The sequence below is a fragment of the Macaca fascicularis genome, chromosome 7 (assembly GCF_037993035.2).
Source record: "Macaca fascicularis isolate 582-1 chromosome 7, T2T-MFA8v1.1".
Taxonomy (NCBI): domain Eukaryota; kingdom Metazoa; phylum Chordata; class Mammalia; order Primates; family Cercopithecidae; genus Macaca; species Macaca fascicularis.
Window position 1 is genome coordinate 17,236,764 of NC_088381.1, and position 25,753 is coordinate 17,262,516.

Here is a 25,753-nt window from a genome sequence, read left to right on the forward strand (position 1 = left end):
TTAACTTGAATTGGTGATTAACAAATTGATCTTCATGGAGTCTCTGAATGAGATTATCTTTTTTATGACTTTCTAAAGAGAAATCATCCTGGTAATTTTATTAGTTTCTCGTTTCATTGCACACCGGATTCTTGTTTTACTAATATTTCTTTTTTCTTTATATATATATTTTTTGCCCTCAAGATCACTGTGGTAAGGAATATTATTTTGTTGATTTAACATTTCTTATTTTTCCCAGGCTGAGGCAGCTAAATTAGTTCCAATGGGTTTCACCACTGCAACTGAATTCCACCAAAGGCGGTCAGAGATCATACAGATTACTACTGGCTCCAAAGAGCTTGACAAACTACTTCAAGGTGTAGTAATCCCTTATTCTGTGTTGTGAACTCTAGTTAGGAAAGCTTCCAGGTTATGGAACAAAACTGAAATGTTTGGGTAGCATTTACTTGTTAGATAATGATAAAGAGATAAAAGAAGGCCAGGTGCAGTGGCTCATGCCTGTAATCTCAGCACTTTAGGAGGCCAAGGTGGGCAGATCACCTGAGGTTAGGAATTTGAGACCAGCCCAGCCAAGATGGAGAAACCTATTAAAAGTACAAAATTAGCTGGGCGTGGTGGCACATGCCTGTGATCCCAGCTACTCGGGAGGCTGAGGCAGGAGAATTGCTTGAACCCGGAAGATGGAGGTTGCTGTGAGCCAAGATTGCGCCACTGCACTCTAGCCTGGGTGACGAGCAAAACTCTGTCTCAAAAAAAAAGAGAGATAAAGAAAGTATCTACATTGAAGAGGTAAGACTGCTGCAAGGTAGGCCCTTATTTATAAAATACTAAACTTACCTGCAAATTAAAGAATTTAGTCTCCATTTAATATTGCATTGAGAGAGTAAGCTCCTTTTGCTTAAGGAAGTAAGCTTCCTGGGCTTACCAACCTCTGCTTCCTGGGCTCAAGTGATCTTCTAGCCTCAGTCTCCCCAGAGCTAGGACTACAATCATTTACTTCCTGGCTAATTTTTTTTTTTTTTTTTTTTTTGAGACAGGGCCTCACTATGTTGTCCAGCTGGTCTCGAAATCCTGAGCTCAAGCCATTCTTCTGCCTCAGCCTCCAAAACTGCTGGGATTATAGGCTTGAGCCACCTCTCCTGGCCCAATGTTGGTTTTCTTTCCTTTTTTTTGAGACAGAGTCTTGCTCTGTTACCCAGGCCAGAGTGCAGTGGCATAATCTCAGCTCACTGCAGCCTCCACCTCCTGGGTTCAAGTGATTCTCCTGCCTCAGTCTCCCAAGTGGCTGGGACTACAGGCGAGTGCCACCACGCCCAGCTAATTTTTGTATTTTTAGTAGAGATGAGGTTTCACCATGTTGGCTAGGTTGGTCTTGAACTCCTGACCTCAGATGATCTACCCGCCTCAGCATCCCAAAGTGCTGGGATTACAGGCGTGTGCCACTGTGCCCAGCCCCCAATGTCCGTTTTCTAATAGCAGTGCTGTACTATCACTATGCAAGATGTTAACACTACAGAAGGCTAGGTGTATAGAACTTCCCTATGGTTTTGCTTGTTTGTTTGAGACAGAGTCTTGCACTGTTGCCCAGGCTGGAGTGCAGTGGCATGATCTAGGCTCACTACAAGCTCTGCCTCCCAGGTTCACGCCATTCTCCTGCCTCAGCCTCCCCAGTAGCTGGGACTACAGGTGCCTGCCACCACACCCGGCTAATTTTTTGTATTTTTAGTAGAGACGGGGTTTCACCATGTTAACCAGGATGGTCTCAATCTCCTGACCTCATGATCCGCCCGCCTCAGCCTCCCAAAGTGCTGGGATTACAAGCGTGAGCCACTACGCCCGGCCTTGTTTGTTTTTTTTTTTTAAAGACAGAGTCTTGCTCTGTTGCCCAGGCTAGAGTGCAGTGGCACGATCTCAGCTCACTACAACCCCTGACTTCCGGGTTCAAGCGATTCTCCTGCCTCAGCCTCATGAGTAGCTGGGATGACAGGCCTCTGCCACCGTGCCTGGCTAAGTTTTGTATTTTTAGTAGAGACAGGGTTTCACCATCTTGGCCAGGCTGGTCTCAGACTCCTGACCTCCTGATCTACCCACCTCAGTCTCCCAAAGTGCTGGAATTACAGGCGTGAGTCACTGCACCCAGCTGTTTTTTTTTTTTTTTTGAGACAGAGTCTTGCTCTGTTGCCCAGGCTGGAGTGCAGTAGCGTGATCTCGGCTCACTGCCACATCCACCCCCCGGGTTCAAGTGATTCTTCTGCCTCAGCCTCCCAAGTAGCTGGGACTACAGGCATGGGCCACCATGCCTGGCTAATTTTTGTATTTTTAGTAGAGATGGTGTTTCACCATATTGTGCCCAGCCTTTTTTTTTTTTTTTTTTAGAAGGAGTCTCACTCTGTCACCCAGGCTGGAGTGCAGTGGTGTGATCTCGGCTCACTGCAACCTCTGCCTCCCAGGTTCAAGTGATTCTCGTGCTTCAGCCTGCTGAGTAGCTGGGATTACAGGTGCCCATCACCATGTCCAGCTGATTTTTGTATTTTTAGTAGAGACGAAGTTTCACAATGTTGGCCAGGCTGCTCTCAAGCTCGTGACCTCAGGTGATTCGCCTGCCTTGGCCTCCCAAAGTGCTGGGATTACAGGCATGAGCCACCGCACCTAGCCTTATTTGCAACTATCTATAAATCTATAATTATTTCAAAATACTTTTAGTTTGTTTGTTTTGAAACAGGGTCTCACTGTGTCGCCTAGGCTGGAGTGCAGTGGCATGATCTCGGCTCACTGCAGCTTCTGCCTCCCAGGCTCAAGTGATCCTCTTATCTTAGCTCTTGAGTAGCTGGCACTACAGGCACCCGCCACCATGCCCGGCTAATTTTTGTATTTTTTGTAGAGACAGGCCTTCACCATGTTGCCCAGGCTGGTCTCAAACTCCTGAACTCAAGCAATCAGCCCACCTCAGCTTCCTAAAGTGCTGGTATTACAGGCCTGAGCCACCATGGCTAGCCTCAAAATACATTTTTGAAAAATCGGTTGTTGGAAATTGAATTTTTAATTTATGTAAATATCCTTCTCTTGAGCTCCAAGAACATTTCTGTGACTACAGTTTCTAAATGTTTGTATTATGCTAAGAGGTATTTCTTATTGCTCTTTTAGGTGGAATTGAGACTGGATCTATCACAGAAATGTTTGGAGAATTCCGAACTGGGAAGACCCAGATCTGTCATACACTAGCTGTCACCTGCCAGGTGAGCTACTGGGGCTATGGCTAATCAAATAAGCAAACATTACTTCATTCCTGCTAGTTGCAAGCATCTGTTAGGATGGCCGTAAAAGGCACTGTCTCTGTCCTCAAGAATCTTATAGCTGTTAATAGTTAGAAAATAGACTCCTACTGCAAAATTCTTCCATGTCATGGAAACTTCCAAATCATTGATCTCCTTTCAGGTACACTGATTTCACATACTTTCCTACCAGGCCTTTCCTGGCTTTACCTGCTTTTTTTTTTTCCTGTTTTTGAGACATTCTCGCTCTGTCGCCCTGGCTTGAGTGCAGTGGTGTGATCTCAGCTCAGTGCAACCTCCTTTCCGGTTCAAGTGATTCTCCATCAGCCTCCTGAGTACCTGGGATTACAGGTGCCCACCAGCATGCCCGGCTAATTTTTGTGTTTTTAGTAAAGACGGGGTTTCACCATGTTGGCCAGGCTGCTCTTGAACTCCTGACCTCAAGTGATCCACCCTCCTCGGCCTCCCAAAGTGCTGGGATTACAGCCGTAAACCACTGTGCCCAGCCCTCTATCTTCTTCATTAGTCTAGATTTTATGATTCATCATTAAAGTAATTCTCTTGCAAATAGCCTCAGTTTACATACCCACTTGAAGAGATGCCAACCTTAGATGAAACTCATCTGTCTTCTCAGTGTCTGTACCCAAATAGCAGATTACGCTGGAGAAAAATCGTATAATAAAGCTGACTGACTTCACTTTAAATTCAAGATGACTGGCCAGGCATGGTGGCTCACGTCTGTAATCCCAGCACTTTGGGAGGCCAAGCTGGGCGGATCACTTGAGGTCAGGAGTTCAAGACCAGCCTGACCAACATGGTGAAACCCCGTCTCTACTAAAAATACAAAAATTAGCTGGGCGTGTTGGTACGTGCCTGTAATCCCAGCTACTTGGGAGGCTGAGGCGGGAGAATCGCTTGAACCTAGGAGGCGGAGGTTGCAGTGAGCTGAGATCGCACCATTGCATTCCAGCCTGGTCAAAGAAGTGAGACTGCCTCAAAAAAAAAAAAAAAGGAAAAAGAAAAAAAACGAAAAAATTCAAGATAACAAACTTTTACCGGTCAAAACTTCTTGGCAAGTCTACTTTCTCCATTTAGGTGTACTTTCCCACTGAGTTAGACAGGCATCTCATAATCTCATACTTTGTCTTCTGTTATCATAACTTTATGCTCCTCTTCAACTCTCATTCTCAGCCAATAACCTAACTGCTCTTTGCATCAAATCTACATTTGTGCCCATCTTTTCTTATCTCAGATTGCAATGGAGAAAGTGTCCCTTTTCTTCTCAAAGGCCCATTCTATCAATGATTTGGTTACCATCTCCTGCCACCTTCTCAAGGACTCTACTCCTTCCATTTTCTCTTATACCTCTCTAGGAGATTATCCTCATTAGTATACAAATATGCCTAGTGTCTCCTCCATTAGGAAAGAACTTTCCGTGGACCCCTTCAGTTTCTTTCTCCTTTACTTATGCTCCCATTTGTGGGTAGATTTGGAAACAGACACAGTGGGTTAAATAATTTCCCAGTACATTGTATTTAAGTAGCAGATACTGGACTCAAACCAGACTTCAGAGATGATGTTCTTTTTTTTTTTTTTTTTTTTTTTGAGACTGAGTCTGGCTCTGTCACCCAGGCTGGAGTGCAGTGGCCGGATCTCAGCTCACTGCAAGCTCCGCCTCCCGGGTGCACGCCATTCTCCTGCCTCAGCCTCCGGAGTAGCTGGGACCACAGGCGCCCGCCACCTCGCCCGGCTAGTTTTTTGTATTTTTTAGTAGAGACGGGGTTTCACCGTGTTAGCCAGGATGGTCTCGATCTCCTGACCTCGTGATCCGCCCGTCTCAGCCTCCCAAAGTGCTGGGATTACAGGCTTGAGCCACCGCACCCGGCTTTTTTTTTTTTGAGAGAGAGTTTCGCTCTGTTGCCCAGGCTGGAGTGCAGTGGCCGGATCTCAGCTCACTGCAAGCTCCGCCTCCCGGGTGCACGCCATTCTCCTGCCTCAGCTTCCCGAGTAGCTGGGACTACAGGCGCCCGCCACCTCGCCCGGCTAGTTTTTTGTATTTTTTTTAGTAGAGACGGGGTTTCACCATGTTAGCCAGGATGGTCTCAATCTCCTGACCTCATGGTCCGCCCGTCTCGGCCTCCCAAAGTGCTGGGATTACAGGCTTGAGCCACCGCGTCCAGCCGATGATGTTCTTAAAACTTCATAAGAGGCCAGTCACGGTGGTTCATGCCTGTAATCCCAGTACTTTGGGAAGCCAAAGTGGGAGGATCGCGTGAGGCCAGGAATTTGAGACCAGCCTAGGCAACATAGTGAGACCCTGTTTCTGAGACGCTGTTTCTAAAAGCAAGCAAAAAAAAAAAACAATTACAAATATTAACCCAGCATTATGGTGTGTACCTGTGATCCTAGCTACTCAGGAAGCTGAGGAGAGAGAATCTCTTGAGCCTAGGAGGTCAAGGCTCCAGTGACTGGGATCATGCCACTGCATGTTTTCTGCTGTATTGCTAGTGCCTAAGGCAGTGCTTAGCACTCAGTAAACAATAAATGCTTGAATGGGTGGAGATAATAGATGTCCAAAAACATGCCTGATATATAAAATTAATGTCATAGAGGAAATGGGTTAGCCGTTTAAGGAATAGAAAGCGGTAATTTCACCCTAGAGTGATGATGGAATACTTTATAGAGAAAAGATATTGGACCAGACTTCTGAAGAATGCTAAATTTGGGAAGGAAGGAAATTAAAAGCATTTAACTGTACAGAATGGGATGGACAGAGGATGGGAAGGCATAAGTTAGAAAGAAAAGACAATAAATAAGCAAGATCATTTACCTGGTTCAGAGTTTGTGTAGAAAAGTAGGAGATGATCCTTAAAAATATACATCAAACTGGGCATGGTAGTTCACACCTGTAATCCCAGCACTTTGGGAGGCCAAGGTGGGTGGATCGCTTGACCTCAGGAGTTTGAGACCAGCCTGAGCAACATGGCAAATCCTCATCTCTACAAATAATATAAAAATTAGCCAGACGTGGTGGCCTGTGCCTGTAGTGCCAGCTACTTGGGAGGTGGAGGCGGGAGAGTCTCTTGAGCTCAGGAGGCCAAGGTTGCCGTGAGTCAAGATTGTATCACCACTACTCTCCAGGCTGGGCAACAGAGCAAGATTTTGTCTCTGTCTCAAAAAAAAAAAAAAATAACCCTATTTCAGAAGGTTGAGAAGTTTAAACTTGAGTTTGTGGAGAGTAAGCATTAGCTGGTCAGGACTAAACTAAGATAGTGACACTAAAGAGACATAGGTAAAATATGTTGTAAAGGGCAGCACTTAATGACTGTAAAAAATACACCTCAGCCCAGCTGGGTGTGGTAGCTCCCTCCTGTAATCTCTGCACTTTGGGAGGCGGAGGCAGGCAGATCACGAGGTCAGGAGATCCAGACCATCCTGGCTGATATGGTGAAACCCCGTCTCTACTAAAAATACAAAAAATTAGCCGGGCGTGGTGGCGGGCACCTGTAGTCCCAGCTACTCGGGAGGCTGAGGCAGGAGAATGGCATGAACCCAGAAGGTGGAGCTTGCTGTGAGCTGAGATCACACCACTGCACTCCAGCCTGGGTGAGAGAGCGAGACTCGTCCCCCCCAAAAAAATAAAATACACCTCAGCCCAACGATGTATTACAGTAACTTAGTAAACCTAAAAAGTGTTTTGGGGGGGGGAGACAGTTTTGTTGGAAACGTGAGTACAAGTTTAGAGATGACAGGTTTGAGGTGACAAACCCTAAGTGAAAACTTCTAGCTGTATTGAGAGATGTGGAACTCAGTCTCATTCTGGAAATGAAAGATCCATGAGAAATGGAGGGAGTAGGATATAGAAGAGAAAGCTAACAAACTTTCATCTTTTCTGCAACTTCAGGCAGTGTAATGAGGAACCCTTTTTCCTCATCTAAGTGGGTCCTAATGTTCTCTGGCTTTGAGGAGGTGCCACATGAGTAGCCAGTCCACAGAGTATCCTCGAACCTGGCCTATGCCCATGGACCAACTCTTCTGCTATAATCTTTTGAAACTTTATTACAATTTTAGTTAGTTTGAAGAACATGGCATTAGTTTAACCTAGATAGATTATACCCACTTCTGCCATGGACACAACTTACTGTTGGAGATCAAGAATAACTGAAACAAAATCTGCCTTATATCAGTGTTATAGAAGAGGCTTCCGGCCGGGCGCGGTGGCTCAAGCCTGTAATCCCAGCACTTTGGGAGGCCGAGACGGGCGGATCACGAGGTCAGGAGTTCGAGACCATCCTGGCTAACACGGTGAAACCCCGTCTCTACTAAAAAATACAAAAAACTAGCCGGGCGAGGTGGTGGGCGCCTGTAGTCCCGGCTACTCGGGAGGCTGAGGCAGGAGAATGGCGTCAAAACCCGGGAGGCGGAGCTTGCAGTGAGCTGAGATCCGGCCACTGCACTCCAGCCTGGGCGACAGAGCGAGACTCCGTCTCAAAAAAAAAAAAAAAAAAAAGAAGAGGCTTCCTAGTGTTTTTCTATCCTCAGGACTCAACTCAGTTGAGTTCTTTTTTTTTTTTTTTTTTTTTTTTGAGATGGGGTCTCGCTCTGTCACCCAGGCTGGAGTGCAGTGGCCGGATCTCAGCTCACTGCAAGCTCCGCCTCCCAGGTTCACGCCATTCTCCTGCCTCAGCTTCCCGAGTAGCCGGGACTACAGGCGCCCGCCACCTCGGCCGGCTAGTTTTTGTATTTTTTAGTAGAGATGGGGTTTCACCGGGTTCGCCAGGATGGTCTCGATCTCCTGACCTTGTGATCTGCCCATCTCGGCCTCCCAAAGTGCTGGGATTACAGGCTTGAGCCACCGCGCCCGGCAAGTTCTTTTTTTCTTTCTTTTTTTTTTTTCTTTTTGAGAAGGAGTGTTGCTCTGTTGTCCAGGCTGGAGTGTAAGGTGCGATCTTGGCTTGCTGCAACCTCCGCCTTCCAAGTTCAAGCCACTTTCCTGCCTCAGCTTCCCAAGTAGCTGGGATTACAGGTGTCTGCCACCACACCCAGCTAATTTTTGTATTTTTAGTAGAGACGGAGTTTCACCATGTTGGCCAGGCTGGTCTTGAACTCCTGACCTCAAGTGATCCGCTCCTCTCGGCCTCCCAAAGTGCTGTGATTACAGGTATGAGCCACCACGCACGGCCTATGTTCTTATCCTCTCAAAAAAATAGCAGTAGTTTTTGGAACTCAGTTATAGATTTAGACATCCTATGTAAATTATTTTCTTTTGTGTTTTTTCTTGTAAATCAAGTTAAGAACTGTCCTTAATAATTTACTCTGAATTTATTTATTTATGTATTTATTTGGAGTCTCACTCTATCGCCCAGGCTGAAGTGCAGCAGCACAATCTCAGCTCACTGTAACCTCCACCTCCTGGGTTCAAGCAATTCTCCTGCCTCAGCCTCCCAAGTAGCTGGGATTACAGGTGCCTGCCACCACATCTGGGTAGTTTTTTTGTATTTTTAGTAGAGACAGGGTTTCACCATGTTGGCCAGGCTGGTTTCAAATTCCTGACCTCAAGTGATCCGCCCGCCTCGGCCTCCCAAAGTGCTAGGATTACAGGTGCGAACTACCGTGACTGGCCAATTTATCTGACTTTAAGTAATACTTTATTAAAAATGTTTATTGGCTGGGCACCGTGGCTCACACCTGTAATCCCAGCACTTTGGGAGGCCAAGGCGGGTGGATCACGAGGTCAGGAGATCCACGTCATCCTGGATAACATGGTGAAACCCCGTCTCCACTAAAAATACAAAAAACTAGCGGGGCATGGTGGCGGGCGCCTGTAGTCCCAGCTACTCCGGAGGCTGAGGCATGAGAATGGCGTGAACCCGGGAGGCGGAGCTTACAGTAAGCCGAGATCACCTCACTGCACTCCAACCTGGGCGACAGAGCGAGACTCCATCTCAAAAAAAAAAAAAGTTTATTACATTGATGTAATGCTGTTTTACAGTTAAAGATGGTATGTGTCATTAAAAATGTGGATCTAGGGCTGGGCGTGGTGGCTCACACCTGTAATCCCTGCACTTTGGGAGGCCGAAGTGGGTGGATCACGAGGTCAGGAGATCGAGACCGCTCTGGCTAATGCAGTGAAACCCTGTCTCTACTAAAAACATAAAAAATTAGTCGTGTTGGCTGGTGCCTGTAGTCCCAGCTACTTGGGAGGCTGACGCAGGAGAATGGCGTGAACCCGGGAGGTGGAGCTTGCAGTGAGCCGAGACTGTACCACGGCACTCCAGCCTGGGCGACAGAGTGAGACTCCATCTAAAAAAAAAAAAAAATGTGGATTTTGAACGCCGGGTATAGTGGCTCAAGTCTGTAATACCAGTGTTTTGGGAGGCCAAGGTGGTCAAATCTCTTGAGCCCAGGAGTTTGAGAGTAGCCTGAGCAACACAGCAAAATCTTATCTCTATAAATAATAATTTTTAGGCAGGCGCGGTGACTCACACCTGTAATCCCAGCACTTTGGGAGGCCGAGGCGGGCAGATCACGAGGTCAGGAGATTGAGACCATCCTGGTTAACACAGTGAAACCCCGTCTCTACTAAAAATACAAAAAATTAGCTGGGCATGGTGGCGGTCGCCTGTAGTCCCAGCTCCTCAGGAAGCTGAGGCAGGAGAATGGCGTGAACCTGGGAGGCAGAGCTTGCAGTGAGCCGAGATCGCGCCACTGCACTCCAGCCCGGGCGACAGAGCGAGACTCCGTCTCAAAAAAAAAAAAAAATAATAATAATAATAATTTTTTAAAAATTAGCCAGGTGTGGTGGCTTGAGCCTGGGAGGTTGAGGCTACAGTGAGCTGTGATTGCATCACTATACTCCAGCCTGGGTGACAAAGCAAGACCCTATCTTAAAAAAAAAAATACGGATTTTATTAGGGCCCTGTGTCTTCCATAGTAAACCATATGCAAGAAATGAGAAAATCAGCCTCGTTATATTAGTCTCTGTAGAGACTAATATATCTCAATTTTTTTTCATATTACAGATATGTCCTTCATCAGTCACCACTGTGTTGAGGTGGTGAATGCCATTTCTTAAAAGATAGAAAATACTCTGGTTCTTCATGAATAAAAGTTTATTTAAAAAAATTTTTTTTTTTTTTTTTTGAGGCAGTCTCGCCCTGTCGCCCAGGCTGGAGTGTAGTGTAGTGGCATGATCTCAGCTGACTGCAACCTCTGCCTCCTGGGTTCAAGCAATTCTGTCTCAGCCTCCCCAGTAACTGGGACCAGAGGCACACACCACCACCCCCTGCTAATTTTTGTATTGTTAGTAGAGACAGGGTTTCACCATATTGGTTGGGCTGGTCTCGAACTTTTGACCTTAGGTGATCGGCCTGCCTCAGCCTCCCAAAGTTCTGGGATTACAGGTGTGAACCACTGCACCTGGCCCAAGTTTATTTAAATATAACATCAAGTAATCTAGCTTGATAGTCTCCCATTTTTTCTTTTTTTTTTTTTTTTTTGAGACGGAGTCTCTCTCTGTCGCCCAGGCTGGAGTGCAGTGGCACGATCTCGGCTCACTGCAAGCTCCGCCTCCCGGGTTTACGCCATTCTCCTGCCCCAGCCTCCCAAGTAGCTGGGACTATAGGCGCCCGCCACCTCGCCCGGCTAGTTTTTTGTATTTTTAGTAGAGACGGTTTCACCGTGTTAGCCAGGATTGTCTCGATCTCCTGGCTTCGTGATCCGCCCACCTCGGCCTCTCAAAGTGTTGGGATTACAGGCTGGCTACCATATGTCTTATGAGACAGCCAAGCTAGTATTTCAGTATCGAGTAGACCTAATCCATTGTTAACTATCCTCAGAAATAAATTTTTTTTTTTTTTTTTTTTTCTTTTGGAGATTGGGTCTCCGTATGTTGCCCCGGCTGTTCTCAAAGTACTGAGCGCAAGCAGTCTTCCCACCTCAGCCTCCCACATAGCTGGGATTACAGGCAAATGCCTCTGCACCCAGATCCTTATAATCATTAGGAAGAAAGAGTTGTGGGGGGGAGGAGGATACTTAGGAGACCTTTTATGATAATAAGGGAGGAAACATTGAGAAGAGTAAGAGTAAGTTATAGAAGCTGTAGCTATTGCCTGAGCTCCATTAGAAATTTGATAGCTAAAGGGAATTAGGGCTGTTTAAAATGTCACTCTTTTATCCGTCATTTGACATGATATGTGACCTTTTTAAATAGAAATGTTTTCCCATGTTGTTTTGACAGGGAGTTTTGTAGAATAAATACTTAGACTACAGTACACAATATCTGTAGTTGCCTTGGCAACTCAGCATAGCATGCTGATGCTCCAAAGTTGTACAAATAGAATCCTAGCCTGAGAATGTTTATTAAGTAGTCAAATGATGTCTGTCAACAATAAACTAAAGCAAAATTCTCAAGAAAACATAGCCTGTTAAAATAACATTTGCAGATGGCTGAACAACTATATAGATCGTTGATTTTTATTTTTAAAGAAAAAGAATGCTAATTAATTAATAATAGAAAAGATTACATTTCATTAGCCTGAGAATTGGAACCAGGGATATAGAGAGGATGTTAGACTATTGCTTAAATCTAAACATGATCTACTCTCATTCGTTCAAATTTATCAATTTAATAAAGTAAAACCCCGTTATGTGTTAGATCTCTCTGTCATAGAAAAGTCATAAAGTTGAGAGCTACAGTTAGGTTACAAAGTGTATTGCCCATGCTTGTCCAAAATGCTACAGTAATTTTAAAATACTGGGCCAGGCATAGTGGCTCATGCTTTTAATTCCAGCACTTTGGGAGGCTGAGGCAGGAGTTCCAGATGAGTGTGGGGAATATGGCGAGACCCCATCTCAATTAAAAAATAAAAATAAAAACAATTCTGAGAAGACAATTTAACACAAGTACCAATTTTAAAAACACATGTGCAGCTGTGTGTGGTGGCTCACGCCTATAATCCCAACACTTTGAGAGGCTGAGGCGGATGGATCACGACGTCAGGAGTTCAAGAACAGCCCGGCCAAGATGGTGAAACCTCGTCTCTACTAAAAATACAAAAATTAGCCAGGCAGGGTGGTGGGTGCCTATAATCCCAGCTACTTGGGAGGCTGAGGCAGAGAATTGCTTGAACGCGGGAGGCAGAGGTTGCAGTGAGCTGAGATTGTGCCACTGCACTCCAGCCTGGGTGACAGAGCAAGACTCCGTCTCAAAAAAAAAAAAAAAAAATCACATACCCTTTGACAGAAAATTTGTCTTACAGGACATTTCACATATACGCAAAGATAAATGTACAAAGAATTTATACCAAAGCATCAGTAAATGGTAAAAGTTAGAAACAAAGTGAATCACTATAAAACGAGAAGAAGTATTGAATTATGGTCCTAAGAAGAGCTAACCTGATGGTATCCCAATCCAATAATAGAAGATGTGTATAGAAGATGGCTATGATGGCACTGGGAGGGCAAAGTGGAAAGGGCCAAATAAGCTGGAGAACAGAGCATGTAATCCATCCCCCTGAGCTTACCCTGGGAGCTTGTCCACTATCCTGTTATAAGTCTGCCTACCTATGCCCAATCATCTGTGGCTTTCCTTTGCCAAGGAAGTCTATTCAATTGGAAAAAATTCCCCTGTCATAGTAGCACTTAATATTACCTGGAGGTAGGAGTAAGGGAAACTTCATTCATCTTATTTTCTGGGGACTTAGCCCCCAGAGTGTTAATATTTCCTCCTCTCCAAGAAGCTGAGGCAGCTTCTGCTCTCTGTCTTCTTGGCCACTGGTTCCAAATCTTTCTTTAGGCACCACCCTCTTTTGTTGTATATGTGTCCTTTGCTCCTTCCATGGATTCCCATGTGAAAGATTTTATCTGCCAAATAGTAGCATAATTTTTCCCTTACCAAATAAACAAAGCCTTCCATAACTGTATACACCAAAGTCAGTGCCCTCAAGGTTGGGGAAATCATGTCTTCAGAGTGTACTGTGCTAAACACTTTACATGAATTATTTTATTTAGTTTTTAAAACAATCCCATAAGGTCAGTTTTATTTACATTTTACAGAAAAGGAAGGAATATTCTGAGAATCACATAGTTAAGTGGAAGAACCACTTATGTAAAAGAAGTGTATGAAAATGCATAGAAAATAACCTGGGAAATTATTTCTGGGAGATGGAGAGTGCTGAAAAGGTTTCAGTTTTTACTCTACTTTTTTTTTTTTTTTTTTTTTTTTTTTTTTTGAGACAGATTCTTACTCTGTCACCCAAGCTGGAGTGCAATGGCACGATCTCACTCACTGTACACTCCGCCTCCTGGTTTCAAGCAATTCTCGTGCCGCAGCCTCCTGAGTAGCTGGGATTACAGGTGTGCACCACCATGCCCGGCTAATTTTTGTTTTTTTTTTTTTTTTTTTTTTTTGTTGAGACAGAGTCTCGCTTTGTCGCCCAGGCTGGAGTGCAGTGGCCAGATCTCAGCTCACTGCAAGCTCCGCCTCCCGGGTTTACACCATTCTCCTGCCTCAGCCTCCCAAGTAGCTGGGACTACAGGCGCCCGCCACCTCGCCCAGCTAGTTTTTTGTATTTTTTAGTAGAGACGGGGTTTCACCATGTTAGCCAGGATGGTCTCGATCTCCTGACCTCGTGATCCGCCCGTCTCGGCCTCCCAAAGTGCTGGGATTACAGGCTTGAGCCACCGCGCCTGGCCAATTTTTGTATTTTTAGTAGAGACAGGGTTTCACCACGTTGGCCAGGCTGGTCTCAAACTCCTGACCTCAAGTGATCCACTCGCCTTGGCCTCCCAAACTGCTGGGATTACAGGTGTGAGCCACCATGTCCGGCCCTCTACTTCTATGTTGTTTGGATTTTTAATATAAGCACATACTTGTTTTGTAATTTCAAAAAAAATTCTCGAAGATAAGAAAAAATTTGGGCCAGGCGCAGTGGCTCGTGCCTATAATCCCAGCACTGTGGGAGGCCAAGGTGGGTGAATCACCTGAGGTCAGGAGTTTGAGACCAGCCTGACCAATGTGGAGAAACCCCATCACTACTAAAAAATACAAAATTAGTCGGGCGTGGTGGTGCGTGCCTGAAATTCCAGCTACTTGGGAGGCTGAGGGAGGAGCATTGCTTGAATCTGGGAGGCAGAGGTTGTGGTGAGCTGAGATCGTGCCATTGCACTCCAGCCTGGGCAACAAAAGCAAAACTCCGTCTCAAAAAAAAAAAAAAAAAAAAGAAAGAAAAAATTTGGTTCTCCTAGAACTTTAACGTAAAATGTTCTAAGGGATTTTCCTCAGAATTTAAAGGTGAGTTATGACTCCAAAGTAGATTTCTAGAGTGGAAATTAGCCTTTAGCATCATTCACTTAAACTCTGTAGAAAAATTCAAAGGTATCTGGTATGGGATGGGTAGCCTAAAGCAGAGATTTCCTTGAGGGGCTCATGAGACAGTTTTCATGGCATTTCATTTACTTCTCTTTTCTTTCCTTTTTGATTTCTTTTCAAAATTCTTTCTACTACTTATTTTTCTGTTTTCTCCAATTATTCATTTTAAATATCTTGTTTATACTATTGGAGCAAATATGTTTTTTTCTTTCTTGCTCACACTTGAAATTTGCTGTGGACGCTCCGAGGGCATTGACAAGCCCCTTTAGTACCCCTGAAGAATGAATTGCTCAATAAAGTGAAGTGTAAGTTTGATTTAGACATGCTAAGATTAACTGGGCTTTGGATCATGGCCCGTTATTGATTAAAGCTAAGGTAAATGGTCTTCCAAGTTTTTGTGCTTTTGAATTGATCAGTCTCGTGTTGGCATGCAGTTACAGAATTTTATTACTGGCCAGGTGTGGTGGCTCATGCCTGTTATCCCAGCACTTTAAGAGGCTGAGTCAGGCAGATTACTTGAATCCAGGAGTTTAAAACCAGTTTGGGCAATGTGGCAAAACCCTGTCTACAAAAAAATTTAACAGGTGTGGTGGTGCACATCTATGGTCTTAGCTATTCGGGAGGCTGAGATGAGAGGATCACCTGAGCCTGTAATGCAGAGGTTGCACGGTGGCTCACGCCTGTAATCCCAGCACTTTGGGAGGCTGAGGTGGGTGGGTCTCCTGTGCTCAGGAGTTCAAGATTGTGTCACTGCACTGCAGCCTGGGCGGCAGAGTGAGATCTTACCTCCAAAACAAAAAAAGGCCAGGTGCAATGGCTCGTGCCTAGAATCCCAGCACTTTGGGAGGCCAAGGCAGGCAGATCATCTGAGGTTGGGAGTTCAAGACCAGCCTAGCCAACTTGGTAAAACCCTGTTTCTACTAATAATACAAAAATTAGCTGGGCATGGTGGCATACGCCTTTAATCTCAGCTACTCGGGAGGCTGAGGCAGGAGAATTGCTTGAACCCAGGAGGTGGAGGTTGCCGTGAACCAAGATAACGCCACTGCACTCCAGCCTGGGCGACAGAGTGAGACTCCATCGCAATAAAAAAAGAGAGAAGAAAATAATTACCTACTTTGGGCTGTATTTCTAAGCAGTCCAGTTCTGACAAGACTAGCTGTATGTACTGAGACACAATCAGCTTTACATGTTTTTCTAGCTGTATTGCTATTAATATCAGAAGGGAATGCTGCCTTCCTACCACTGTCATTCTTAAGTGTTGTTTCCCCTTTGCCTTGGAGGAATTATAAAGATGTCATGAGAAACTTGGTCAGCTATATCAGAAATACAATGTTCATTTCCACTGTTGTTTTTGTTCTCTATAGCTTCCCATTGACCGGGGTGGAGGTGAAGGAAAGGCCATGTACATTGACACCGAGGGTACCTTTAGGCCAGAACGACTGCTGGCAGTGGCTGAGAGGTAGGTTACTGGTTTAGATAAGAGGGAATATGGCTACACTTATCAAAGTAGTGACTGCCCGGGTTAGTTTGGCCGAAGAGTGTTTCTTCTATAACCCCACTTCCCAAAGTTATATGTGTGGTTCAAAAGAATGACTTCCTTAGTAGAAAAAGGTGTTTTGTTTTTTTTTTTTTCCAGATGGAGCCTCGCTCTTGTCACCCAGGCTAGAGCGCAATGGCGTGATCTCAGCTCACTGCAACCTCCACCTCCTGGGTTCAGCCTCCCTAGTAGCTGAGATTACAGGTGCCCGCCACTACGCCCAGCTAATTTTTTGTATTTTTAGTAGAGATGGGGTTTCACCATGTTGGCCAGGCTGGTCTTGGACTCCTGACCTCAGGTGATCCACCTCCCTTGACCTTCCAAAGTGCTGAGATTACAGGCGTGAGCCACCACACCTGGCCAGGAAAAGGCATTCTTTACAGTTGCTCTCAGACTGGATTAAAAAAAAAAAAAAAATCCAACTATATGTTTTCTTCCAGAGAAACCCTTTAGAAAGTAAAAGAATGGAAAAAGATATTGCATGCAAATAGTAACCATAAGAGACCCTGAGTGGCTATACTATTATCAGATAAAGTACACTTTAAGACAAACACATTATATACAAAGAGGAACATTTTATAATTAAAAGGTCAGTTTGTCAGGAAGATATAACAGTTGTAAACATATACACACACGCCTAACAACAAAGCCCCAAAATACACAAAACAAAAACTGAATTAAAGGGGGAAATAGACAACTCAACAATAATAGTAGGGGACCAGTTTTTCATTTTCAGTAATGGATACAGGCTTCAATATCTCACTCTCAATAATGAATATAACATGTATCAGAGGTCCTACTAAAGGGCATCTGTGAAATACCTACAGGTAGCATCATACTAAATGGTGAAAATTCTCTGTTGCCCAGACTGGAATGCAGTGGTGGTATCTTGTCTCACTGCAACTTCCACCTCTCGGGTTCAAGTGACTCTCCTGCCTCAGCCTCCCGAATAGCTGGTACTACAGGCGTGTGCCACCACGCCCAGCTAATTTTTGTATTTTTAGAAGAGACAGGGTTTCTCCATGTTGGCCAGGCTGGTCTCAAACTCCTGACCTCAAGTGATCTGCCTGCCTTGGCCTCCCAAAAGTGCTGGGATTACAGGTATGAGCCACTGCACCCAGCCTTAATGGTGAAATTCTGAATGCTTTTCCCCCTTAAGTCAGTAACAAGGCAAGGATGCCCACTTTCACTATTTACATTCAGTAATGTACCGAAGATTGTGGACAGTGTAGTCAGACAAGCAAATGAAATAAGTGGCATCCAGATTGGAATAGAAGAAGGAAAACTATTTACTGATGACATGGTGCTATATGTAGAAAATCCTACAAGAAAAACTAGAACTAAATAAACTGGTTCAGGAAAGTTGCAGAATACAGTATCAAGATACAAAAATACATTGTATTTCTATATACTAGACCATAACAATTCAAAAGTCAAGCTTAAAAAAAAAAAAACTTCACAGTAGCATGAAAAAGAATAAAATACTTAGGAATAAATTTAACAAAAGGAATGTAAGATTTGTACAGCAAAAACTCTTAAAACATTGCTGAGAAAAATGGAAGATTTACATAAAGAGAAACATTCCATATCATGGATGGGAAAACTCAGTATTATTAAAATGGCATTCTTGGCCAGGTACAGGGGCGCACACCTTAATCCCAACACTTTGGGAGGCCAAGGTGGGCGGATTACCCGAGGTCAGGAGTTCAAGACCAGCCTGACCAGCATGGCAAAACCCTGTCTCTACTAAAAATACAAAAATTAGCCAGACATGGTGGCATACTGCCTGTAGTCCGAGCTACTTGGGAGGGTGAGGAAGGAGAATCACTTGAACCAGGGAGACAGGTTGCAGTAATCTGAGATTGTGCCACTGCACTCCAGCCTGGGTGGAGTCTGTCTCAAGACACCAGACTGAGTTCTCCTCAGATTTATCTACAGATTCAACACAATCCTGATCAAAATTCCAGCAAGCGTTTTTTTTTGCAGAAATTTACAAAATAATCACATTTATGGGATATAACATATGGAAATGCAAAGGACCCAGAATAGCTGAAATGTCTGGAAAAAAAAGAAAATTTGAGATTTTAGACTTTTTGGTTTAAAAACTTATTATAAAGCTACAATAACCAAGACAATATGGTGATGGCATAAGGATAAACATGGAGAGTTCAGAAATGAAACCTTTATGGTCACTTGATTTTTGACAAAGATAAGGGGCGATTTTTTTAAATTTTAAATTTTTTGCAAATACACATGATCTCGCTGTGTTGCCCAGGCTGGTCTCGAACTCCTGGCCTCAGGTGATCCTCCCAACTCAACCTTCCCAAAGTATTAGGATTACAGATGTGAGCCACCAAACCTGGTTGACAAGGCAATTTAATGAGGGAAAGAATGGTCTTTTCAATAAATTGTGCTGATGTAGGTGAATTTCCAAATGCAAAACAATAACTTTAGACCCTTACTATACACCACACGTAAAAATTAAAATAGATAACAGTGTGGTCATTCCTCAAAAAATTAAACACAGAATGACCATGTGATCTGACACTTCCATTTCCTGCTATATATTCAAAAGAATTGAAAATAGGAACTCAGAGACTTGGACACCGATGTTCATAGCAGCATTACTCACAATAGCTTTGGAAATAACCCTATGTCCATTGACAAATGAATATATAACATGTGGTATATACACACAATGAAATGTTATTTTAGCCTTAAAAGGAAGAAAAAAAATTTTTTTCTTAGACCTAGTCCTGCAGATAAAAAGATAGGAAATTCTGACACATGCTATTAACATCCACTCACCTTGAGGACATGCTAAGTGAAATAAGTTAGTCACAAAAAGACAAAAACTGAGGCCAGGCGCAGTGGCTTCATGCCTGTAATCCCAGCACTTTGGGAGGCCGAGGCAGGTGGATCACCTTAGGTCAGTTGAGACCAGCCTGGCCAACATGGTGAATCCCCATCACTACTAAAAATATGAAAAAATTAGCCAGGCGTGGTGGCACACACCTGTAATCCCAGCTACTCCGGAGGCTGAGGCAGGAGAATCGCTTGAACCTGGGAGTCGGAGGTTGCAGTGTGCTGAGATCATGCCATTGCACTATAGCCTGAGCAACAAGAGTGAAACTCTGGCTTGGAAAAGGAAAAAAAAAGGACAAAAACTGTATGATTCCACTAATATGTGGTACTTCAAAATCAGACAGAAAGTAGAATGTGGTTTTCTGAGGGTAGGGAGACTGGGGTGTTATTGTTTAATGGTACAGTTTCAGTTGGGGATGATGAAAAAGCTCTGGAGATGAATAGTGGTGATGGTTGCATAGCAGCATGAATGTCCTTAATGCACCTGAACTGTATACTTTAAAATAGTTAAAATGCTCAATTTAATGTTATATGTTTTACTATACTGTTTTTAGAAGGGTGGTAATCCTAAATAAGAGCCTAAACTATAATGTTTCAGAGAGAACATGGGGGGAAATCTTAGTGACCTTGGGGTAGGCAAATATTAGCTACACCACCAAACACACAGTCCATGAAAGAATAAATTGATAATAGAGTGAGTTTTCACTTCATCAAAATTAAAAACTTTTGTGCTTCAAAGGACACTATGAAGAAAATGAAAAGATAACCCAAAGAATGTGAGAAAATATTTGCAAATCATGTATCTGATAAAGGTCTAGTATCCAGAATATATAAAGAACTATTATAACCCAACAATAAAAAGATAATCCAGTTGTTTAAATGGGCAAAGGATTTGAATAGATATCTCTCCAAAGAGGATATACAATGGCTGATAAGCACATAAAAAGATGCTCAACATCATTAATCATCAGGAAAATGCAAATTGAAACCGTGGTGAGCTACCACTTCACACCCACTATGAAGGCTATAATAAAAAAAGACAGTAACAAATACTGGGAGGACGTAGAGAAACTGGAACCCTCACATATTGCTGGTGACAATATGCATTGGTGGTCTCTTTGCAAAAACAGGTGGCTGCTTAAAAAGTTAAAAATGAATTTACCATATGATGCAGCAATTTTACTCTAGTTATATACCCAAGAGAAATAAAAACATGTCATACAAAGACTTGTATGATAATGTTTATGGTATCACTGTAATAGCCCAAAATGTCCATCAACTGGTAAATGAATAACCAAAATTTGTTTTCTCCATACAATGGGATACTCTTCAGCAATAAAAAAAGAACTTAAGTACTGATACATGTTAACAACATGGATGAACTTTGAAATATGCTAAATGATAGAAGTTAAACACAAAAGACCACATATTGTATGATTCCGTTTATATGAAATTTCCAGGCCGGGCACGGTGGCTCACGCCTGTAATCCCAGCACTTTGGGAGGCCGAGGCGGGCGGATCACAAGGTCAGGAGATCGAGACCACGGTGAAACCCCGTCTCTACTAAAAATACAAAAAATTAGCCGGGCGCGGTTGTGGGCGCCTGTAGTCCCAGCTACTCGGGAGGCTGAGGCAGGAGAATGGCGTGAACCCGGGAGGCGGAGCTTGCAGTGAGCCGAGATCGCGCCACTGCACTCCAGCCTGGGCAACAGAGCGAGACTCCGTCTCAAAAAAAAAAAAAAAAAAAAAAAAAGAAATTTCCAGAAGGGGATAATCTAAGAGATAGAAGAATTGTGGTTACTGTCGATAGGAATTAGGAGTAATTGTGAATGAAGCTGAGAGATTTTTTTAGGGGTGATGAAAATGTTCTAAAATTGGATTGTGCTCATGGTTATACAACTCTGCAAATTCACTAAAGCTCTCAATTTTATATTTACAGCGGGTCATTTTTGAGATATGTTAATTATACCTGAGTAAAGCTTGTGAAAAGGTTATAAGTTTCTGTATCCTCAAATAAAGTTTTGAAATACAGCCTCAAAATTGTTTTACTTTTCCTTTGTCTAGGGTCAAATGTGGTAATTTAGCCCTGCCACACATTTTATGGAAACCCAGTGATAAAACAATTTAATTATATGCTGAGATGTCAGACTCAAGTTGGAACCTGCCTAAATAAGTTGAGGAGAATATTCTCTCTTGTTTTATAATCAAATTATCTTTCCCAGCTTATAACTTGAGGACTGCAACCTATTAAATGTATACCCTGAAGCACAAAATTAGGTTGGAATAGTAATTGCAGCTTTTTGCCTCTGCCTACAAAATCCCTATGAAGGAAAAGGAATTACTCTTTTGCAGCCTGATCTTAGTTTTCTGAAGATGTATATACTTGTGTCTTCCCTCCCAAAATTGTTTTGGCAATCTTGTACAGCATTCATACTTTTAAGTATACTATTTTAGTAGTTTAAGGGTTCTCTTTTGGACAGAGTCACTAAAACATCGTCTCGTAACATAAGTATTCAGATAGGATAGATGAGCTAGTAGAATATAGGCTATGAGGACAAGAACTTTGATGTGGTCAACCACTGGATGCCCAAGCCATAGAGCAGTGCATTCAGCATTTGTTAATGAATGTTTTGCTCACAAAAAATATTTTTTTTGTTTGTGTTTTTAGAGATGGGGTCTCACTCTGCCCCGCTAGAATGCAACAGTACAATCAACAGTACAACAGTACAACTGCAGCCTCTGACTCCAGGGCTCAAGCAGTCCTCCCTCCTCAGTGTAGCTGGGATTACAGGCATGTACCACCAAGCCCAGCAAATATTTTTCTATTTTTCTTTCTTTTTCTTTTTCTTTTTGTTTTTTTTTTTTGTTTTGTTTTTTTTTTTGAGACAGAGTTTTGCTCTTGTTGCCCAGGCTGGAGTGCAATGGCATGATCTTGGCTCACTGCAACCTCCGCCTCCCATGTTCAAGCAATTCTCCTGCCTCAGCCTCCTGAATAGCCGGGATTACAGGCATGCACCACCACGCCCAGCTAATTTTGTATTTTTAGTAGAGAGGGGGTTTCTCCATGTTGAGGCTAGTCTTGAACTCCTGACCTCAGGTGATCCCCTGCCTCAGCCTCCCAAAGTGCTGGGATAACAGGCATAAACCACGGTTCACGCCATTCTCCTGCCTCAGCCTCCCGAGTAGCTGGGACTACCGGCACCTGCCACCACACCTGGCTAATTTTTTTGTATTTTTTAGTAGAGACGGGGTTTCACCGTGTTAGTCAGGATGGTCTCGGTCTCCTTACCGCGTGATTCACCCACCTTGGCCTCCCAAAGTGCTGGGATTACAGGCGTGAGCCACCGTGCCCTGCCTATTATTTTTGTAGAGATGAGGTCTCACTGTGTTGCCCAGGCTGGTCTCGAACTCTTGGCCTAGAGTGATTCTCCCTCCTCAGCCTCCCAAAGTGCTGAGATTACAGGCAGGCATAAGTGACTGTGCCTCACTGAAAAATATGTTTACATAGAAATTTCATTAATTTGTTTTAATCAGGTCTCTTTATCAGCCAGGCGCGATGGCTCGCACCTGTAATCCCAGCACTTTGGGAGGCCGAGATGGTCGGATCACAAGATCGAGATCGAGATCATCCTGGCTAACACGGTGAAACCCCGTCTCTACTGAAAATACAAAAAATTAGCTGGGCATTGTGGTGGGTACCTGTAGTCCCAGCTACTCGGGAGGCTGAGGCAGGAGAATGGCGTGAACCCGGGAGGCAGAGCTTGCAGTGAGCCGAGATTGCACCACTGCGCTCCAGCCTGGGCCACAGAGCGAGGCTCCATCTGAAAAAAAAAAAAAAATCAGGTCTCTCTATCAAGAAAAAAATGTGTATTTCTGAGAATGTCACAAGGACTCCTTAAGCTAATAAAAAATAGCCCTCTTTCATTCACAACAGAAGAACCCTTACTGATTAATTTTTGCCATGCCCTGTTGAAGAATATTAACCCACATTCATGTTACTGTAGCTCTGAGGTTTCCAGAACATGGTCCCCAGCATTACCATTACTTGAGATTAGAAATGCAAATTGTCTGATGGGACTTCAGATCTACTGAATCAGAAACAATCAGATACTCGGGCTAGCAACCTGTTTTAACAAGCTCTCCAGGGCCAGGCACCATGGCTCACGCCTGTAATCCCAACACTTTGGGAGGCCGAGCGGGTGAATCACCTGAGGCCAGGAGTTTGAGACCACCCTAGCCAACATGGTAAAACCCCGTTTCTACTAAAAATACAAAAACTAGCTGGGCACGTTGGCAGGTGCCTGTAATCCCAGTTACTCGGGAGGCTGAGGCAGAAGAATCGCTTGAACCTGAGAGGCGGAGGTTGCAGTGAGCCAAGATCATGCCACTGTACTCCAGACTGGGTGACAGAGCGAAGCTCCATCTCAAAAAACAATAAAAAAAACCAAAAAACAAAAAAACACAAGCTCTCCAGGTAATCTTATGCTTGCTAAAGTTTGAAAACCATAACCACAATTGCTAGCCTTGCTTGAAAATCTTTGAAGTACTGTGAAAGAATGAGGCAGGAGAATCGCTCATTTGAGATAAGCTTAGATTTTCAAATGTACATGTTAAGAATAACCTGAGGTATTTGTTAAATATACAAATTACCAGGCTCTTCTCTGATAATTCTAATTCACTGAGTCTAGGTTAGGCCCAGGATTTTTTTTCCTTTTCTCTGTTTTTTTTTTTTTTTTTTTTTTTTTTTGAGACGGAGTTTCACTCGTCACCCAGGCTGCCAGGCTGGAGTGCAGTGGCGTGATACCGGCTCACTGCAACCTCCTCCTCTCGGGTTCAAGCGATTCTCCTGCCTCAGCCTCCCGAGTACCTGGGATTACAGGCACGCACCACCATGCCCATCTAAATTTTGTATTTTTAGTAGAGATTGGGTTTCACCATGTTGGCCAGGATAGTCTCGGACCCCTGACCTCAAGTGATCCGCTTGCCTTGGCCTCCCAAGGTGCTAGGATTACAGGCGTGACTCACCGTGCCCAGCCCAGGAATTTGTTTCCTAACGGGTGTTCCAGGTTATTCTTATCTTTAAGGAAGTTCAAGAAACACTATGAAAAAGGATGCTATTTCCAGCCAACTTTTCCCAAGCTGTGGGAATTCCATGTCCTGCTTCTGGAGCCTAAGCACAGAGGTTCCTGTAGTTTTTTTTGTGAGCACTGCTGAGAGAAAAGCTAGGACAACTCTTTTTTCTGGTAAACCTTCTCTGTTTTTATAGCAAATAGATAATCTCCCTTTCTTTTTTAATTTTTAATTTTTTAAAATTTTATAGAGACAGGGTTTTGCCATGTTGCCCAGGCTGGTTTCAAACTCCTGAGCTCAAGCAATCCTCCCTCCTCAGCCTCCCAAAGTGCTGGGATTACAAGCATGAGCCACTGCGCCCAGCCTCTTCTCCCTTTCTGATAGTAGATTATATCAGTGTATTTTTTTGTTTGTTTTTGAGACAGTCTTGCTCTGTCACCCAGGGTGGAGTGCAGTGGTGCAATCTCGGCTCACTGCAACCTCTGCCTCCTGGGTTCAAGAGATTGTCCTGCCTCAGCCTGGTGAGGAGCTGAGAAGCAGGGATTACAGGCACCTGCCACCACACCCGGCTGCAGTTTGTATTTTTAGTAGAGACGGTGTTTCACCATGTAGGCCAGGCTGGTCTCAAACTCCTGATCTCACGTGATCTGCGCACCTTGGCCTCGCAAATTGCTGGGATTACAGGTGTGAGCCACCGTGCCCAGCCATATCAGTGTTTCTTGAGGCACAACTAGAAGACTTGTGAGGTAAAGTACTTACGCCTGTTATAGCTTGTTTTTTTTGTTTGTTTGTTTAACCATACATTCACAGTCTAAATAGAGAAAACATATATCTCTTCATTCTTCTTTTATTTGGTCAGGATCGTAAGGTGTAATTCTATCCTTATGCCATCTGTTTAATCTTCATGATAGAATCATGAACCTAGAACATAATTATAGCACACTGGGTTATATGTAAACATTCTCTTTTGAACTTTTTTTTTTTTTTTTTTTTTTTTTTTGAGATGGAGTCTTGCTCTGTCACCCAGGCTGGGGTGCAGTGGCCGGATCTCAGCTCACTGCAAGCTCCGCCTCCCAGGTTTACGCCATTCTCCTACCTCAGCCTCCCAAGTAGCTGGAACTATAGGTGCCCGCCAACCCGCCCGGCTAGTTTTTTTGCATTTTTTAGTAGAGACGGGGTTTCACCGTGTTAGCGAGGATGGTCTCGATCTCCTGACCTTGTGATCCGCCCGTCTCGGCCTCCCAAAGTGCTGGGATTATAGGCTTGAGCCACCGCGCCCGGCCTTTTTTTTTTTTTTTTTTTTGAGATGGAGTCTTACTCTGTCACCCAGTCTGGAGTGCAATGTTGCGATCTCCACTCACAGCAACCTCCGTCTCCCAGGTTCAAGTGATTCTCCTGCCTCAGCCTCCCAAGTAGCTGGGATTGTAATAGGTGACTGCCACCACGCCTGGCTAATTTTTGTATTTTCAGTAGAGACAGGGATTTGCCATGTTGGCCAGACTGGTCTCCAACTCCTGATATCAGGTGATCCACCCGCCTCGGCATCCCAAAGTGCTAGGATTACAGGCATGAGCCACCGCTCCTGGCCCTCAAAGAATAGATTTGATTTAGGCTGGGTGTGGTGGCTCATGCCTG

The 25,753-nt window shown here is 44.0% G+C and overlaps 1 protein-coding gene across 3 annotated transcripts in view; it reads left to right on the forward strand.

Annotated features, from left to right (window-relative positions):
• The window catches only part of RAD51 (RAD51 recombinase), a 40,765-nt gene that overhangs the window by 12,268 nt on the left and 2,744 nt on the right, over nt 1-25,753 (forward strand). The window contains exons 4-7 of one of the 3 annotated variants that reach the window (XM_015452661.4): nt 239-356; nt 3,145-3,236; nt 16,011-16,105; nt 21,717-21,839. In XM_015452661.4, the coding sequence (XP_015308147.1) occupies nt 239-356; nt 3,145-3,236; nt 16,011-16,105; nt 21,717-21,839 (428 nt within the window). Of the gene's footprint in view, nt 1-238; nt 357-3,144; nt 3,237-16,010; nt 16,106-16,282; nt 17,666-21,716; nt 21,840-25,753 lie in introns of those variants that run through there. The other 2 variants (XM_073995525.1, XM_005559197.5) reach the window with 2 other exon arrangements.